At 41.6% G+C, this 19,847-nt stretch overlaps 1 protein-coding gene across 2 annotated transcripts in view; it reads right to left on the bottom strand.

Moving 5' to 3' along the window:
* Window positions 1–11,471, bottom strand: part of LOC113013133 (voltage-gated potassium channel subunit beta-2-like) — a 250,829-nt gene extending 239,358 nt beyond the window's left edge. For both annotated transcript variants that reach the window (XM_026153785.1, XM_026153786.1), the window contains exons 1-2: window positions 11,365–11,471; window positions 9,483–9,820 (exon numbers count right to left, since the gene is read on the bottom strand). In XM_026153785.1, the coding sequence (XP_026009570.1) occupies window positions 9,483–9,820; window positions 11,365–11,415 (389 nt within the window). In that variant the 5' untranslated portion in view covers window positions 11,416–11,471. The remainder of the gene's footprint in view (window positions 1–9,482; window positions 9,821–11,364) is intronic.
* Window positions 11,472–19,847: the final 8,376 nt, after the last annotated feature.

Raw genomic sequence — 19,847 nt, 5'->3', positions numbered from 1 at the left:
TCGGATATCGGAGAAAAATAAAAAATGTAATCCGATCCATTAAATATCACGAAAGCTCCTCACAAAACTTGCAACACGCCGTAACTCGCCTCAGAACGTTAGCACGTCGGAGCAGTATGCATCACGTGATAGAGCGGCTGTGGCATGCGGGACCTGTCGGTGGTCTGGATAGCATGTGGAGCTTCGCTAGCAACCCGGCATTTCATCTCCGACAAAGTTATCCCAAGAGAAGTAAAGCAAGTGTGTAAGTCCATCTCTGAATGTTTGTAAAGTATTCCTGCGTTAAGCTTAACAAACGATATATGGAGCGACTGCCTCTTCTTGCTGCTACTTCAATCATGAAATTGCTTAATGATCAGCTGATCGGCTTTTCTGTTGCGAGTCCGTCTGTCTTGTTTGTTTTTGGCCCACTTTGCACCAGAAAGAGGAAACCAGCGGATAAACAACAGCAGCACGTTTAAGCTGTTGTTAGAATTTGTTTAATATTACTTTCTACACCAGGATCTTTTTCTACGTAGCTGACGCTGGTAACTGTGCAGGGGCGGATCTAAACTGTGTATCTGCGGATACACAGTTTAGCCAGGGGGGCCGATAGGGCATTAACAGGGAAAAGGAGGCACAAAGACATACTTTTCTTTCTTATTCTCATTTAAAATGTCTAGCTTTTAATAAATAATTATCTGACACCCAAAGTTTTAATTTGATGCAAAATGAATAGAAGTCAATTACTGTATATAGTAACTATTAAGTCTAATATATATACCCTAGTAAGCTATAGTACTTTTTCCTTTGGGAAGGTACCATCTGTGCAGTCTGCAATTTTGTTGAAGAAAGATGTTGAATCTATTTAATATTTTAATATATTGAAAAATAATTTATTTCTGTGCATTTTTTTCCACACTGCATCAAATTAAGGTTGATTACGTCGATTAAGCATCATGAGGTAGAGGGTGGTTCCCTATTTTTTATTTATTTATTTTTGTTGTTGCTGGGAGTTGGAACCCTATTAGTTAGGTTGCTTAATATTTACGCTAAGTACTCTTTAAAATACCAGAATAGGGAAGATGGTGTAGGTTTAAGTTTATTAGATTGATCAGTATTGCTGAACTATGAAATATTTTTTTTTGCATACAGGTATAACAGAATAGCTTTAGTGTAGTTGTTGTTTTAAACTTGAGTATGAACTTATACAAAATGCAGCAAGATATTTTAAAAAACAGTTTTGTTGATTCAAACACACTATATCGGATTCATATTGGTATCGGCAGATATCCAAATTTATGATATCGGTATCGGACATAAAAAAGTGGTATCGTGCCATCTCTAATATTTATTGAAGCAACCTAAAAAGTGTGCATTATTACCTATAAAAAACCTGTGGTAGTTTCTCTTTAATCAGCATAGTTGGAAACAGCCTGCAAAGAGCCGGCTGCCAGTAATTGGCAGTAGGGGTGGGTTTAGAAAATCAGTTTTCCAATTCAAATCGATTTTAGCTTAAATAACGCAATATTGATTAATTAAATCCTGAATCGATTTTTAAATATAAATATATTTTGCCAGAAACCCAACAATCTCAGGTTAAAGCTCACAAAACTATTTCAGCAACAACCAAACAGCTAAAACAGCAAATGAGAGCAGGTAAATGGATTTCGCACAAAGATGTAAACACAAAGCGTGGATCATTCACCTGATGGCACGTACGCAGACCTGCCATCAGGTCTGAAAGCTGACATCTCACAGATTCTGATGCTGCATGTTTGGTCATAGTGATGGGATTTCCGGCTCTTATTAGAGAACCGGCTCTTTCGGCTCGGCTCACTAAAAAGAGCCGGGTCTTTCGGCTCAGAACCGGCTCTTCAGGTTGTCTTGTTGCTTTAATTAATTTATTATTAACAATAATATAAAATTATGCACAAAAGTAATTACTAATGTAAAAAAAAAGTGGTTTTATTTATATATGTTTATATATATGCAGTGGCCCCTAGAGACAAAGCACGTACAAATTCCAAAACACTAACAAACTCCAAAACACATTTCTAGCATTAACTGAACTTCCAAAACAGAGCTACCTAGATCACTTAAATCAGCAGTCCCCAACCCCCGGGCCTCGGACCGGTTCTGGTCCGTGAGTCGTTTGGTACCAGGCCGCGAGAGTTGAGGCTCAGGTGTGAAATGTATGGTTTTCAGGGTTTTTATCGGTTTTCAGCGTTATTGTCACAACGGGACTGAACGGACTCACGCGCAGGCTCTAGGTCTTGAAAGCACAAGAGTCTTTATTATGATACACCAGGTGATTATTTACAAAAGTGAGGGGAAAGCCGGGCTCCGGGGGTCCACACACGAACGGGAAAGACGCCGATAGTCACACACACACACACACACACACACACACACACACACACACACACACACACACACACACACTCCGTCCATTCCTCTTCACACTCCACTCACTCGGGTAACACAGGGGTAGGTCCAGGGAATCTGTACACAGAGACACGAAGGGATAGTAAGGTAAATCGCTGTGAAAACACTTCAGAGCTGGGGTTACACTGACGAGGGTCGGCTTTTTTTCGGTACCGGTACTAGTTTTATTTTGTTGTATTTATCCGCGACACCTTAAAGGTCGGTCCGTGAAAATATTGTCGGGCATAAACCGGTCCGTGGCGCAAAAAAGGTTGGGGACCGCTGACTTAAATTACACAATTGAAAGCATATGTGTATTGTTTGTGTATTTATACACAAGCACTCATATATATTCAAATAATTTTTAAAAAATGTTCATTTACCTGTTACTACCACACACCAAATCCGGTCGTTGGTACTTGCTGGCTTGTGTAGCCACTAGGTAACAAAAGCTCAACACTGCGCCTAGCATCCTGGAGCACTTCTTTTGTGTTTTGCACGTGTTTTGAGTTTTTATGTGCTTCTGAGTTTTTACGTGTTTTTGAGTTTGTACGTGCTTCGAAGTGCGTACGTGTTTGTAAGTGCTTTGTCTCTAGGGGCCACCGTAAATATACTTTTATTTATTCACTCCACATAAAATGTAATAAATAAATCATATAATACAAAAACCAACTATTCACATTTCAACTTTTAACTATTTACATTTTCAGCTTTTTCCTTTTAAACAAATTTAAAGTGAAACACAAAACACAAAATGCTGCAAACCACAACACAATTAAATATAAATTAAAATATGAAAACAAAAAGAACATGCATATTCTCTGTCATATGAGCCTGCATGAATAAACTTTCTGAATCCTTTATCATCTGCAACTGAAAATAGTTGTGGATGATTACTATACCTTTCTAATGTGACGTTGGTGTCCCTGGCTCTCTTTCTCTCTCTTTCCCTCCCGCTCTGTTCCTGTGCTACTGCCAGTGTAACTACCGCCCCTCCCCCTCTTCCCAGCACAAAACACAAGACTCGCGTGTGGAGTGAAGCGGAAAAAAGTGCGAGAGAGGATGAGAGAAGGAATAAGAAAAAAACCCCACAGCTCACGATAAGGAGCCGACTCACGTCGTTCACGTCAAAGACCCGGCTCTAAGAGCCATTTTGTTTGCGACCGACACATCACTATTTTGTCAGTCTCCAATCAAAATTCACTGAACCAGCAACAAATGAAGATCAAAACTGCGCTTCACATTTGATAAACATCCTCATTAATTCCCTCTTACGTTTGTTGTTTTGCTTCCACCATAATAAAATCGATGATAGCCAGACCTAGATGGCAGACTGCTGCCTTCTGGGAGTCTGGACTTTCTATTTTATCCCTGGATAAAGACAAAAAAGAAGTGGGGCACCATCTGCTTGTATAAACCAATCGATTATAACTCTAAATTTGGAATCAAACCCACATTCTACATACTGTTGTATGAATGCAAGGTAAGAAAAAAACGTTTTTATTCCTTAAGTTATATTTAGGACAGTTTCTCTGGTAGTCATTAACTTATGCCACATACTATCAACTTACACCACTAATGCTAGAATAGCTAACAGCAGTTGAGTACCTAACATTAGCTTAACTAATCATACGTACAGTAGTTATAAAAGCTAAGGTTATATAAAGGTAAGGTTGTCATGAAATAAGATGACTATTATTATTGTAAATATGGAGAGAGGACTAGACGTGATCAGTTCTACTTTTGAAAAAAGATCTCAGATGTTGTCCCTGAGATCTACTGGAGTTACTAGTCTATCTTGGGGGTCACTGCACGAGTGCGATAACTACCACTGGCACAACTGTTTCCTTTACCCCCCACATCTTCTTAAGCTCTTTTCTGAGTCCTTGGTACTTCTCCAGCTTCCCATGTTCCTTCTTCCTGAAGTTTCTGTCATTCTGTATCACTACTCTATTTTAACTATGGATGTTTTCCTCTGCTTGTCCACCACTACTATGTCCGTTTGGTTAGCAATCACCAGTTTGTCCATTTCATGCATTCTTGACTACCCTAGGCGGTGTCTCCCATTTTGATCTAGGGACTTCCAGGCTATACTCGGCACAGATGTTCCCAGGATGTGGTCATACGTGGAATCCATACATGGCATTCAATGTATGCCCTGCTTGTGTGATCCACACAAATATGTGGTCACAATTTTGAGTTAAGTGGTGTGATATATGGAGATTATTATGCATGTTTTATGTTGCTGGTTTATTGGTGGAATTTAAGTCCACAATGTCATGCAAGTACTCTGTTGCCAGGAGAGTCTATAACACTTTGGACAGTAGGGGGCAGCAGTGTGCTTTGGGAACTAGCGATGTGCGATACCACTGATTTCTTTTCCGATACGATACCAAGAAAAATTCAGGGTGGTATCGACGATACTGATCCGATACAGATACTTTGTACAAAAAACTTAATGTTTCATTGTATTTCATATATAATTGTATTATGTAATTGTAATAATAATATAGCTTCATAATGATTACAGGACATCAGACTACTTGTTCTTATTGCTTAATATTGCAGCACCCTCTCCTATCCCTCTCCTCCTCTTCAGTTGGCCTCAACATACGCTCATCATATTCTGTGATATGATTTACTGTGAGGTGTTTAACAAGGTTAGTGGTGTTGCCACAACACCTCACTGTCTTGCCACATGTATCGCAAACTGCGTTTTGACTGTTTGTGGAGGTAAAATACGTCCACACAGGACTCCGTTCACGCTCAGTCATTGTTGTGAGTGTGCACGCCAGGGGCTGCCTGCAACACATTTATACAGCTGTATATGTATGACTATGAAAGGCGTAAGAGGAAGTAGTTCCTTCCAATTTAGACGATCCAAATGATATAGTTTCTTTCCATTGGGCTCCTGTTAATTATAAACTACAAATTTACCCCAAAGTACTAAAATATTGATATTTTAATATGAGAATCGATTCTAGAACATAAATTACTGGTATCGGAAGAATCGATATTTCAGTATCGATCCACACACCACTATTGGGAACTGAGTCGGGTGCATAGCTGCCATAAGCTTATCATTCTGGCTAGACTGACCAGGCCAACAGCAGCGTGTCTCCTGTGTTCACTTTCTCTCCTGTTTTACAGGTCAGTAATGTGGTCAAAACCATAAAGAAATACACAGCTGGACACTGTGATACTTATTCTTTCATGACATAAGACGGCTGTGTGATATGTGATATATGTCACTTTCGCTATGCAAACTACTTTAGCTCTGTGGAATGTAATAGCTAAGCTGTATGCCTGGGTAATGCTAGCAAGCTGTTGCAACTGCGCTCGTCTCCATATAATAATAAGACGCACCAATCCGGCTGGGTTTACAGTTCCTGATAAACTTGTAGTTTTGTGTCCATGACAAATGTTTTGTATAACGTGTCTGTAAAGTGTTCCGGGCCAGCCTGAAGTCATGTGGAAACTTGCTGTTTCAATGTTAGAATCTAACTAGCCTGAAAAATACATATAAAGCAAAAGAGCTACAGCTAACAAAAATGCTGGCAAGGACAAGAAGTGCAGTAATGTTGAAGGTAAAGTTTCCTTTCTATGATAAGACACAACGTTGATGATGTGAATTATTTTATTTATCAGTTTTAAGGGGAAAGAGGTGCATTTGTCATTTGTTTCATTCATTTCAAGCTTTTGTTGTTTTATGCCAGTAGTGTGGCTTAATATTGAAATGCACTGGTGGAAAACGAGCTATTTGAGGGAATGAGCAGTTCTGGTGAAATTGAGTTACAAAAAGAGTGGAGAACATATGCTTGTGTTGTATGAATAAATTCTGGCAAGACTGACCAGGCAAATGACAGCATGTCTCCTGTGTTCACTTTCTCTCTTGTTTTACAGGATTGTATTCTGGCTGACGCCCACCATAGTGGGGCCAGTAACACTTGCTAGCACCTGGCACAATGCTATTATGTGCTGGATTGTCTCAGAGGCATCTTTACACAGCCTGCACTTGGGCTCTTGTCTGGTGCTGTAGACCCCATTCTCAATGGATCTTGTGTTGCCATGATTAGCGCCTCTGTGCTGCTGAGGTCAGCTGCCATCTTCCTAGTGGATTCATAGATGTTTGTTGTCTCAGTCTGGACCGTGGTACTGACACTGACTAGTCCTGGTCTCCTTTCTTCCACTTAGCGTACAGTCTCAGGGTGGTGGACTTGGGGTGAAACCCTCCATGCATGGTCAGGAGCTTCCTTGTCTTGATGTCAGTGGCTTCCATCTCCTCACCAGCTTATTATCCCAACAGGGTACCTGGTCACAGGCAGGGCGTAGGTGTTGATAGCCCGGATCTCTTTCGTTTCATTCAGCTTACTCCTCAGGACTTGTCTAAGTATGTGCCGGTACTCGGTGGCTGCAGCTTTCCTAGCGGCCTCCTAATGGTTCCCATTTGCCTGTGTGATTCCCAGATACTTGTAACTGTCCTCAGTGTATGCAATGTTGCTTCTAGTAGTTCGATCCCCTCAGTTCTGACTACCTTCCCTCTCTCGTTACCATCTGACTACACTTCTCCAGTCCGAATGACATTCCAATGTCATTGCTGTAGATCTTTGTGGTGTGGATCAGTGAATCAATGTCTCATTTACTCTTGGCATACAGCTTGATGTCATCCATGTACAGGAGTTTGCTGACAATTGGTCCATTCCGTATGTCTGTGAAGGTTCTCAGTCATCCAGGTCATAGTAGTCTAAGGAGCTTGGAAAGAAAAGCGTCTGGACTTCTTTAAGTTGCTTGAAGACATTTCACCTCTCATCTGGGAAGCTTCTTCAGTTCTAGGGTCAAATGGTGGAGAGTCCCAGGTGAGCTCATTGTGAAACCTAGCCCAGGATGCCTTAACGCCCACTCACATCCTGGGCCATCTGACCTCAGGAAATCACATGATAGGGTGGGGCTAGGTTTGACAATGAGCTTACCTGAAACCTTGGCTGATTGTGACCTACACCCATTTTCACACCTTGGCTCATGTGATTAGGTAGAGGATCATTAGGGGGTCCATTGTCCCTCTTGGTGGGTTACTCCCACAGAGCTTAAATCTGGGACTCTCCACCATTTGACCTTAGAACTGAAGAAGCTTCTCGGATGAGAGGTGAAACGTCTTCAAGCAACTTAAACAAGTCCAGACGCTTTTCTTTGCAAGCTCCTTAGGTCCATTCCGTACTTGGTATTTGTAGCCTGTTTTGTAAAGGATCTCACTGAGGGGGTTCAGGCCTATGTAGAACAACAGTGGAAACAGAGCATCTCCTTAGTAGATCCCTCGCTTGATGCTATCTTGTGATATTGGGTTGAACTTAGCCTCCAGTGTTCTATACCACATCCCCATCGAGTTCCTGATTAAGGCTCTTAAGGTTCTATTGATCTTGTACAGATTGAGGCATTCCAGGATTCAGGTGTGGGGCATCAAGTCATAGGGCTTCTTGTAGTCTCAGGTGTAGCTGGTGTTTGCTTCACTGGTATTCCTACAAATTCCTTTCTGTGCTCCGCTCATGTATTTGGCCATGTGCCTGTTAATCTTAGCTGCTATGATGCCTGACAGGAGCTTCCATGTGGTACTGAGGCAGGTTATTGGCCGGTAGTTAGATGGGACTAGTCTCTCTGGGGATCCTTGAGGATCAGGACTGTCCAGCCTTTGGTTAGCCATTCTCGCTGTCTCTCATTGACTAACAGTGGGTTCATTTGTCCTGCCAGATGCTCATGGATTGCAGTCAGCTTCTTCAGCCAGTAGGCATGAATCATGTTGGGGCCTGGTGCTGACCAACTCATGCTATGAGACCCTCTCTTGGATATCTGCCACTGTGATGGTTACTGGACCCTGTTCGGGGAGGTTGCTGTTGTCTGCTCTTAGGTCCTCTAGCCACTGAGCATTGCCAATATGGATTGGGTCCTTCTCCCATATGCTGTTCCAGTATTGCTCAGTATCCAGCCTTGGTGGTGCTGTTCTCATGTTGTCAGCTTATTTAATTCATTTCAATTCAATTTTAATTGTACAGCACCAAATCATAACAACAGTTGCCTCAAGGCGCTTTTATGGTGAGGTAGGCCCTACAATAATGCATGCAGAGAAAAAAACAACAATTAAATGACCCCCTATCAGCAAGCACATTGGCGAGAGTGGGAAGGAAATACTCCCTTTTAACAAGAAGAAACCTCCGACAGAACCAGGCTCAGGGAGAGGCAGCCATCTGCCGTGACCGGTTGGGGTGAGAGAAGGAAGACAGGATAAAAGACATGCTGTGGAAGAGAGCCATCCAAGTACACCTTGGATGGTTCTGTGGAGAACAGCTGGTTTATTCTCCTGCCTTCTCTTTCTCAGGTATACCTATTCAAGCGGCTAGCCAAGTTGTGAGTCTTTGTTTGGCATATAAAACATATACACAAAACACACTTTAGTGAGTGAAAATTTTGGAACATATAATGAAAAATATATAGTAATGATATTAGAAAGGAACTTGTGAAATCCTCTACTATGATGCAGGTACTATATGTTCTCGTATACAAAGTTTTTATTAGAAAAGGTTTATCCCCTAATGGGAAGTGGACAGCATCGGGTCAAAGAGTGTTGAGTGTGCACTTATTTTTTAGACAATGGATGGTTAACAACTTTAATATACATACATGTGAATACATGTTGCTATATAAACATACAAGGAGTTCCATATGTAAGCGCCTTGAGGCAACTGTTGTTGTGATTTAGCACTATATAAATAAAACTGAATTGAAATGAATTGGTATTTATCTTCTGTTTATATAGATAACATCTGGCGTCCCTATTTTCTTATTTTTCTCAACTTGATTAGGTATATCAATTTACCAACAGCAAGAATAGGCCAAATAATATTACAACATATGTGTACTTGTATGTAAAGTATACCTGCTCACCAAAACAGTTTACAATAATTGAATAATGTTAAACAACCTTTACAATAATCCGGTGATCAATAATAAGTTTATTGTCTACCTTTATAGTGGTAGTATAAGAAACTAACAGTATCTCTTCTAAATTATCTGTAAGTGTATCTTACCTGTAAATCATGCCAGTGGTGTAAGACACACTGTCCCTAAGTGAAATGTGGTTCATCCTAAGGAAGTCCTCGAGATTTTTGAGCTGAGCAGCTGCACGAACTTCTCTCAGGCGCTGATAATCTGCTACGTGGCGACTGCGCTGTTGCTTTTCTTCCTGCTCCATTGCTTGCTCTGACAACAAACAGCTTAGGCCACTGTGCACACTCTCACTCATTGATGACAGGGAAAGTATCTTGCCAGACACTCCAGTTCCACTGCTGATGCTACCGCTTCGATAAATTCCATTACTGTCTCGACCTCCAGGTGCCACCCCTCCACTGGTCCCAGGTTTGGGCATCTAGAAGTAAGAGGACAACTTTTTTAAAAATTAAACAAGAGTCCAAAAACCCTGTATTAAGTACATCATCATACATTTAGTAAACTGTAGCACACCCACATGCATATAAGTTTGTAATACAATCACAGCTTTTTTTTCTTGGTATCTACTCAATCTATGCTGCTTTCAATATTCAAGTGCTAAAACTGAATAATTCATGGGTGAGTGGGGATAAAGGTGTGTTGGATTTGAAAAAAAAAAGAAAGAAAGAAAAACCTATGTCAGCCAGTTTTTCTCAGTCAGTTTCATGCAGTGTTTCAAGTGTTGAAATATGGAGTTCAGAATGTGTGTATTAACTGTTGAGGTCAATAAATTTATATTTCTATTTTATTTATATAGCACCAAATCACAACAAAAGGCGTTTCAAGGCACTAATAACTGCCATTTTCCCAGAAAAATTCTCATATTATAAATGACTGGGGAAATTTACTATGTTTTGTAGGCAGATATATTTGTGGTTTCACTGGAATGGCACTGCACAAATAGACATTTGTGATCCATCGCTGAACAAAATTTAACCTACTGTAAGCTTGTTTTCTTCCATTTAGGTGTTAGCACTCTTTTTGCTTTTGCTTTTCTGTATCCAAACCCTGTTTCATTCAGCCCATTTCTTTTAGTTCCATCAAAAACACTGTCTACAGTTTTCCCCAATTATATTTCATTTATATTGCTGTGCAGTTTCTACTTTCAATTCGTCTTGCTTTCAATTTTCTGTCCAGTTTCACTCCTTCTTCAAAGTCTCTTCAGGTATCCTTTCACTCCACTCAAGCTGACTTCAAGCTAAAGCACTGGAGGGTTTTGTGACTGGCCTCCTTGCTGGCCCTCACAGCACTTCATAACCACCACTGGGCTCCCAGTTGCCCCCCTCAACTAGTTATCCTTTTTAATTAAAATTATGTTTCTGAGATTTTTATTTATATTTACACAGCACCCCACTCCCAAAATTGGGATTGCAGCTAAGATAATCATGTTGTTTTGTAAATGTGAAACCAAGAAACACAAAGACAAGCTGACAACAAACTGTTCGGCATATTCCTTGTGCTGCTGAGACTCCAGAGTGACCACGCCAAAAGAAGACACTATTCAAAAAAGATGTAACTCATAAATGAGGAGTGTTTTATCATGATATATTTCCAAGCTCTAGAAATCAAATTTTACTCAAAGAGAGGGTATCAAGCTTGCAACTGTTAACTTCATGAACCCACACAAAGTAAAATTTAGCTGTACAATACTTGAGTACAACTCAATCCAACCTTTACAATATACATACCATACAAATAAAAGAAACAGTATCATCTTTGCCCTCTCAATTTTTTAAAAACCTCTGACCTACATCAGAAAATCCTCAGTCACTCAATAATTTAAAAGCCTCTCTCCTCATGGTAATGATGATGGAACACGTAGAGGCTATTGTATTTTATTGTAGAGGCTACATAATGCAACATTGTGGAGCGTAAGTTTTTTTCTCTCCCTCTCATTATCAGTGTATCCAAAACAATACTTACCCGAGATGTTGGTGTTCGGCTGATATAGGGATTCTGGACTACGCTGCTCATGGTAGAGATTGTGATTAGCAGATATAGCAGTATGTTGTAGTCAGCCTAATGCTAGCAGTTTCTGGACTGCTTTAAAAGTAGTTACTGAACAAGTTAATATGGCTTATCTACTCCCTCCTACTTGGTCACGTGGCACACAGAGCCCTATAACCAAGCCTGTCTGCACTGCAGTGGGCAAAAAATAATCTCACAAGTAAATTATTTAATAGCACTAAAACAAGCATCTACACTAAAAGCTTGTGATTGCCTAACAGGAAAGCATACTAAGGCCCTGAAATTTTGCTTGTCTCTACAGTAATGTGTCTGGTTTTTTTAATTATTATTATTATTTTTTATTTTTTATTTTTTTTGTGTCCCGTTTGGATCTTTAGCCATCAGAATTGTTGTCTTAAGGCCAAGAAAGATGCCAAGCGGATTTATTTTACCAAGTGGATCATCATGGCCTTGCCATATTGGTCCATTTGATTGACCTTTATTATAATTATGAATTTATTTTATTTTCAGTTGCTACAAACGGGACAGACATGACTGGGGGATAGGACAGGGAGAAAGAATGAAAGAAAGAGAGGGAGAGAAAGAAAACCAAAGGGGAGAAGAGACGGTGAGAAGGGGGGGAAGAAAGAAAAAAACAAACAAACACCTGGGTCACCTGTATGGAGAAAAAAAACAGAAGAGAAAGCAAACAACAAAGAGCAACATAATAAAAAAAAACGGCACCATCACAATAAACTAGCTAGCAGTAGATATCAGTAGATACTAAATAATAAACGATATTGTGCAGCACGCAAGATAGACAGCGCACAATGTGCTTTGAGGCAGCAGCCAAGAAAGCTGTAGTCCGCGTCTGTGAATACCCGTGTGTACACCTGTGTGCATACCTGTGTGGATCAGCATGCTTGCATTCCAAAGGTTTCTCCATGTAACGATCTGCTAGGGAGTGTGGGGAGCCACAGCCCCGTCATCCAGGGTATGAAGCAGGTATGGAGGAGATCAAAACTCCAGACATCCAGAGGCCCCCAGAACACAAGAGACCAAGGAAGACCAACAGAGGGGCAGCCGCGCCACTGTCCCAGTAAGAGCTGAGGAGAGTCCCAGATGAGGGCTCACTCAGCAGCCGCGGAGCAGAAGCCAGGGGGAGTTGCAGTGACGTGTCCGTGAGCTCCGCCGGCAGCCAGCTGTGCCTGAGTGACCAAGCCCCAGGCCGAGAGGCCGGGGGCACCCCACCTCCGAAGTGGCCCGAGCGAGCCCCAGGCTCCAGGCCCCGATAAGCGGCCGCCAAGGAGTGAGCCGGTGTGTACCCGGACGCCCACCCCCAGACACAAAGAACCACCAATGCACCGACACCTGAGGGAGTCCGCCACTGGCAGGGGAAGTGGTGGTGGGTGGAGATAGGCCTCCAAACCTTGGAGGGCCTGAGATGTCCCCAGAGAGGTGGCGTCTGATACCCAACCTGACATATAGACACAGACATACAGGCACACACAGACACAAACCTCCTCTGCACCCTGGTGACATACCCCTACTCCAAGGCCCTGCATGTGTGGGTGGTTGTGGTGGAGCGGGGAGAGGGAGGCAGCTGGAGATGGGGAGGGAAGGAAGGGAGGGGCAGGTGACCCCTCCCTGGGGCCAGCTCCCCCGCTGACCCCAGTAGGCACTCCCATACTCCGCGACCCGCCAGGGAAAGGGGGCCCAGGCCCATCCAGACCGGGGCCCAGCGCAGCAGCGCCCCCCAGCCCCACAGAGCCCGGGACAGTCCACCCAACCCCACCACAGAAAAAACTGCACCCACCCCACCATCCACTCAGCTTCCAGACTACATGAGACAATAGACGCCCAGGCTGAGATCTTCCTCCACCTCTCCTGTATCTCCTCCTCCAGCAGAGAGTTCCTGAGGAGAGGAAAGCTCCTGCAAGGTGTGACAATCTCCCCCACCAGTTGAAGAGTCCCCCAGGCGGCTCGATGCACCGGCGGCACCCAGCGCCAGGGATGGGCCCCCATGCACCCACCCGCCCACAACCCCGGCAACACACAAACCAGGACCCAAGGCCCCGAGGCCCGGCCAGGGCCCCAGCCCAGAGACGGAGCACCCCCAGAACCTCACGCCCATCCCGGACCCACCCAGGGGCAGACAGGCTACCAGGTCAGTAACCCACGTCCATCAGCACAGACCCTCCCCTAGCCCCGCTACACGCAGCCACGAGGAAACAGTCACCCGAGAGCCAAAAGAGCCCCCAACCGGACATGACCGCTACCCCGGGATGAGCCCCCCAAGGAAGATGCCTCTGGGGAACCCCTCGACACCCTAAGCCTGTCCCTACCCCCACACCAATCACAACAGTGAAGGCGGGACCAAACTATGACCCCCCCACCCCCACTAGGTGATGGAGCTGATCAAAGGAGCCCAGAGCAATTGATCTGATGTGGTGGCAGAGGCTGTATCAAGATTAATGCAATCTAATAGATAATTTCTATATTGGTTAGAATTAAGATTGTTTTTATTTTTCCAGTTCATGGGGACAGTTTTCTTGGCTATGCATAGGGCAGTGAAAACCATATGGGCTATATTCTTTTCTGAAGTGACATTATCTAAGCTGCCCAACAAACACACTAAGGGGGAAGTTGGAATGTTACATTTCAGACACTTTGATAAGTCCTCACATATCTCGCGCCAAAACTTCTGCACTGGTGGACAGAACCAAAGAGCGTGAATGTAATTGTCTGGTGTATTGCCTTGACAGTGTGAGCAGTTGTTGGAAGATGTAAAGCCCATCTTGAACATCCGATGACCTGTATAGTGCACTCTATGTAGTATTTTGTATTGTATTAATTGCAGACTGGGATTTTTAATCAATTTAAAGGTTTTTAAGCATACCTGAGACCAGAAGTTTTGGTCTAAGCTGACTGATAAATCTGCTTCCCACTTTGCAATAGGAAGGGATATTGATTCATCTAATTTAGAAAGTGTTCTGTATATTTTAGATAATAATTTGGGGGATTTAAGAGTAAGGAAATGTGCCGCACTTGGTGGTGTTTGTAATTCAACTTGACTGAGGTTAAATTTCCTTTTTACTATGGATTTAATTTGTTGATATTCTAAAAAATCTTTTCTTGTTGATCCCATATTGTGCAACTAGTCTGTCAAATGGAATAAATTCTGTTCCCTCTAATATATGTTCTAAGTATTTAATTCCTTTACAACTCCATTCTGGGAAATTAATCATATTATTGTTTTGTAATATGTCAGGGTTGTTCCAGATAGGTGTACGTTTGCATGGGATTAATGAAGACTCCGTCAATTTTAGAAACTCCCACCATGCTGTCAGAGAGAAGCTGATGTTGATACTTTTAAAGCATTCATATCTTTTGATGTTTGAGCTAATAAATGGAAGGTCTGAAATCTCTAGATCCTTGCATAGTGCCTGTTCAACATCTAGCCAAGGCTCATCTAAGAAGGTATGTTTTGACCATTCTGAGATGAACTGAAGCCTGTTGGCTAAGAAGTATTGGTGAAAATTAGGCAGATCTAATCCTCCTCTATCCTTGGTTCTTTGTAGCGTTTTTAAGCTGATACGCGGGGGTTTATCTTTCCAAAGGAATTTGGGAAATATATGAATCCAGAGATCTGAACCAATCTTGTGATGGTTTGTTAGGGATCATCAAAAATAAGTAATTTATTTTTGGCAAGATCATCATTTTTATAGTGGCGACCCTTCCCATGAGTGATATGGGTAAAGATTTCCATCTAGTCAGATCGCCTTCTACTTTCTTTAGAAGTGGGATGTGGTTTAATTTAGTTAAGTCTGAGAGCTTAGGAGGAACATTAATACCTAAATATTTAATATTTCCGGATTGCAGTGGGGCAGAGGAAGAATTATGGAAGGAGCAGTTAATGGGGAGCACTGTAGATTTTGGCCAGTTAATTGAATAATCTGAAACTCTTGAAAACCAGTTTATTAGAGTAATTACCTCAGAGAGGTTGGTTTGTGTGTTTTGCAGAAAAAGCAACACATCATCCGCATAGAGACTGATTTTATGTTCTATGTTCTTACATTTTATGCCCTTAATTGTTGTAGCCTGTCTAAATGCTGCTGCTAGAGGTTCGATAAAAATTGCAAAAAGTGAAGGGGAGAGTGGGCATCCCTGTCTGGTGCCCCTCAGGAGACAGAAGCTGGAGGATGTCTGGTCATTTGTTCTGATACGAGCTGTTGGGGAATTGCATAATATTCTTATCCAGTTTATGAAAGAGTTTCCAAAACCAAATTTGTGTAAAGTTGCGAATAAAAATTTCCAGTTAACTCTGTCAAATGCTTTTTCTGCATCTAGAGATAATATTATGGTTTCGATGTTTTTAGTGTATGAGTAGTCTGTTAAATTAAGTAATCTACGAGTGTTTGTTGAGGAGTGCCGACCTTTTATGAAACCAGTTTGGTCAGGATGAATTAAGAGGGGGGTTATTTTCTCTAATCTCTTTGATAGAGCTTTGCAGATTATTTTAAGGTCTACATTTAAAAGAGAAATTGGACGATAGCTTGAGGGAAATAAAGGGTCTTTGCCTGGTTTTAGCAGGAGACTAATGTTGGCAGAATTCATATTTGGTGGTAGTCTGCCATTTTCCTCGATTTCCAGCAACATTCCGTGGAATACTGGTGCCAGAATTGTCCAGAATTCTTTGTAGAATTCTGCAGGGAAGCCGTCTGGACCTGGAGCCTTATTATTGGGCATACTTATCAGGGCTTCCTGGAGTTCACTTGGCGTCAGTGGCGAATCCAGTTCCATTGCTTGACTGTCTAGTAATTTTGGAAGAGTTACGTTGTCAAGAAACAGATCAATTTCATTTTTAGATGGGTTTATTTGTGGTGAGTATAAACTTTCATAGAAATCCCTAAAAATGTTGTTTATTCTTCCAGGGTCATATATTGTGTTCCCCGATAAATCTTTAGCAGCACATATAGTTGTTTTTTCTTTATTTATTTTTAACTGGTTAGCTAGAAATCGACCTGATTTGTTACTGTGTTCAAAATTCTGCAAGCGAAGTCTTTGTATAAGGAATTGTGTTTTTTAATTAATAGTTTCATTTAATTCTAGTTTTGTCTTGCGTATTTTGTTCAATGTTTCCTGATCTTGGTCGCACGCGTAAGCTTCTTCTAGTGATTTGATGGTTTTTTCTAATTCCTGAATATTTTTGTTTTCTTCTTTCTTTTTGTGTGATGAGAAAGAAATTATTTTACCTCTCATCACAGCTTTCCCTGCTTCCCATAGAACAGAAGCAGATATTCCGGGAGTTTCATTAAAGTCTAAATATGAAGTCCATTCCTTTTTAAAATATTTAATAAAGTCTTCATCTTTAAGCAATGATGTATTAAATCTCCAGTTTTTACTTGGCGTAGTATTATTCTTGTGCATTAGTGTTAAAGATACAGGAGCATGATCGCTGACAGCTATAGGATGAATCTATACCCACATTAAGGGCCACACTTTGGACCTAGTCTGCTGTTCTGGACTTACCCCCTCCATCTGTACAGCTGACGAACTGCTAATTTCGGACCATCTACTTCTCTCCTTTAATGTTCACATGACCCTCTCTGTAATTAACAATCCCCGTATTATCTCTTTCCGGAATATCAAGAATATAAATCTTGATATCCTTTCCTCTGCTTTTTCTAGCTGCTTGTCTTCTAACAACTTAGCTATTCAAGAGGACCTGGTACTTTTTTATAATCATAGCCTTAGTAGTATTCTAAATTCCCTGGCTCCACAAAAAACCAGAACTGTACTTTTTTCTCGCTCTGCACCCTGGTACACCCCTGAACTCCGGCTACTGAAAGCTAAAGGCCGACAGCTTGAACGTCTCTATAAGAAAACTGGCCTTACTATTCATAAGGATATGTTTAATAACCACGTTCTGTTTTACCAGGAATGTATTAGTCAAACCAAATCTGCTTATTACTCTGCTATTGTCTGCTCAAGTGAGAACTCTACCAAGACCCTTTTCTCACTATTCAACTCTTTTAACAGGCCACCTGATTCTCTCCCTGCTCATCTCTATTCATCTAACTTCTGTGATGCTCTAATGCTATTCTTTATTGATAAAATTCATAAAATACACTTAGACCTGGACCCTAATGCTCAATGTAGCTTCTCTGTCCTAACTTCTCCCCCTTCTCACTTCCTCTCTGTTTTTCAACTTCCATCCTTAGCTGATATTGCTGATCTCATCCATAAATCAAAGCCTTCTACCTGCCAGCTCGATCCTATCCCCACTGTCCTCGTCAAAGCCTGCTTACTCCCTCTCCTTCCCCTCATATCTGCTATTATTCACTCTTCACTCACCACTGGAACTGTTTCTGCTTCCTTCAAAGTTGCTGCTATTACCCCAATTCTGAAAAAAACTGGTCTAGATCCCAACAACTTTAATAATTTTGGTCCTATCTCCAATCTACCATTTCTTTAAAAAATCCTTGAAAAAATAGTTGCTTCACAAGTCCATCTTCACCTAACTGATAATAACCTTTACGAACAGTTCCAGTCTGGCTTTCGTCCTCTACATAGCACTGAAACTGCTCTTATAAAAATAACAAACGACCTTCTTATAGCAGCTGATTCTGGTCTCCTCTCCATCCTTATCCTTCTTGATCTGAGTGCAGCTTTTGACACCATCTCTCATCCCATTCTCCTTAGCAGATTAGCTTCTATTGGTCTCTCTCACACTCCACTAGCCTGGTTTAAATCATACCTATCTGACCGCACTCAGTTCATTCAATTAAAATCCTTCACTTCTCAGCTTTCTCCTTTATCCACTGGGGTGCCCCAGGGATCTGTCCTCGGGCCCCTTCTTTTCATCATCTACCTTCTTCCACTCGGACATATTTTTCGTAAATATAATATTCAGTTCCACTGCTACGCCGATGACACCCAGCTCTATCTCTCTACCAAACCTGACTCTACTCTTCCTCCACCCTCCCTCATCCTCTGTCTAGCTGAACTTAATTCTTGGTTCTCCTCCAACTTTCTTAAACTCAACAGCAATAAATCGGAACTTCTTCTGGTTGGCACTAAACGACTGCCATCCAGAATTAACAATTTCTCTCTCACCATCAATAACTCGCTGGTCCCTATCTCTCCCTCTGTGAAAAGCTTGGGTGTCATTCTCGATAGCACATTATCTTTTAACTCACATATCAATAATATTACACGTGCAGCATATTTCCAACTCCGTAACATTAATCGCCTCCGCCCCTTCCTCACACCTCACGCCACTGCCATTCTCATCCATAATCTTGTTATCTCTAGAATTGACTACTGCAACTCATTATTATTTGGCCTTACACAAAAATCTATCAACAAGCTCCAACGTGTCCAGAACTCTGCTGCCCGTATTATTACTAGGACTTCTTCTACCCACCACATCTCCCCAATCCTGAAGCAACTTCACTGGCTCCCGGTCAAATTTCGCATCCATTTTAAAATAATTCTGTATACATTCAAGGCTATTCATTCTCTCTCTCCACCGTACCTCTCTGACTTATTACAGATGAAGCTCCCATCCCGCTGCCTCAGATCTTCATCTTCTCTTTCTCTCTCTGTTCCCTCTGCTCGTCTGATCACAATGGGAGGGAGGGCCTTTAGCTGCTCTGCCCCTCGACTTTGGAATTCCCTATCCCCGGACCTCAGAAATATTAGTTCATTCTCTCTTTTTAAGTCCACCCTCAAAACTCATCTGTTTAAAATTGCCTATTCTTAAATTTCTGTATGTTTTAACTTTTATCTTCTATTTTTATCATTGTGTATATTTCCAGTTTTTATCTGTTGTACAGTGTCCTTGGGTGCTTTGAAAGGCGCTATTTAAATAAAATGTATTATTATTATTATTATTATTATTATTATTATTATTATTATTATCTCAGTGTCTGAAATGTCACTCAGCAGTGAGCTGCTGACCAGAAAATAATCCAGACGAGAGTAAGAGTGATGAACATGCGAGAAAAAAGTATATTCCTTACTGTTGGGGTGAAGGGAGCGCCATGCATCGCGAAGGCCAAAGTCGCTCATATACTGTTTGATTATATTTGTGGATTGCCAGTTGCGCTGAGTTCCTGTTGTGTTGAGCCTATCCATTTCTTCATTTAGTCCAAGGTTGAGGTCACCGCCAAGAATGAGTGTGCAATCGCGGTGTTCAGAGAGTGCACTAAAAAATCCGTGGAAGAATGAGGGTTCATCAACATTTGGACCATATATACTTACAATACATAGTTTTTTGTTCAATATTGATAGTTTAATAATTAGAAATCTACCCTCTGGATCTATAACTGTATCGAGTACTGTAAGCTTAACATTTTTATGTATTAAAATTGCTACTCCCCGTTGTCTAGAATTATAACAGGCTGCAAACACGTTAGGAAACTCAGGTGTTTTAAGTTCGTTTAAACCTGTGA

This window comes from Astatotilapia calliptera, chromosome 20 (genome assembly GCF_900246225.1).
Source record: "Astatotilapia calliptera chromosome 20, fAstCal1.2, whole genome shotgun sequence".
Taxonomy (NCBI): domain Eukaryota; kingdom Metazoa; phylum Chordata; class Actinopteri; order Cichliformes; family Cichlidae; genus Astatotilapia; species Astatotilapia calliptera.
Note: the sequence above shows the minus strand (reverse complement) of the source record. Positions and strands in the feature narration are given on the sequence as shown.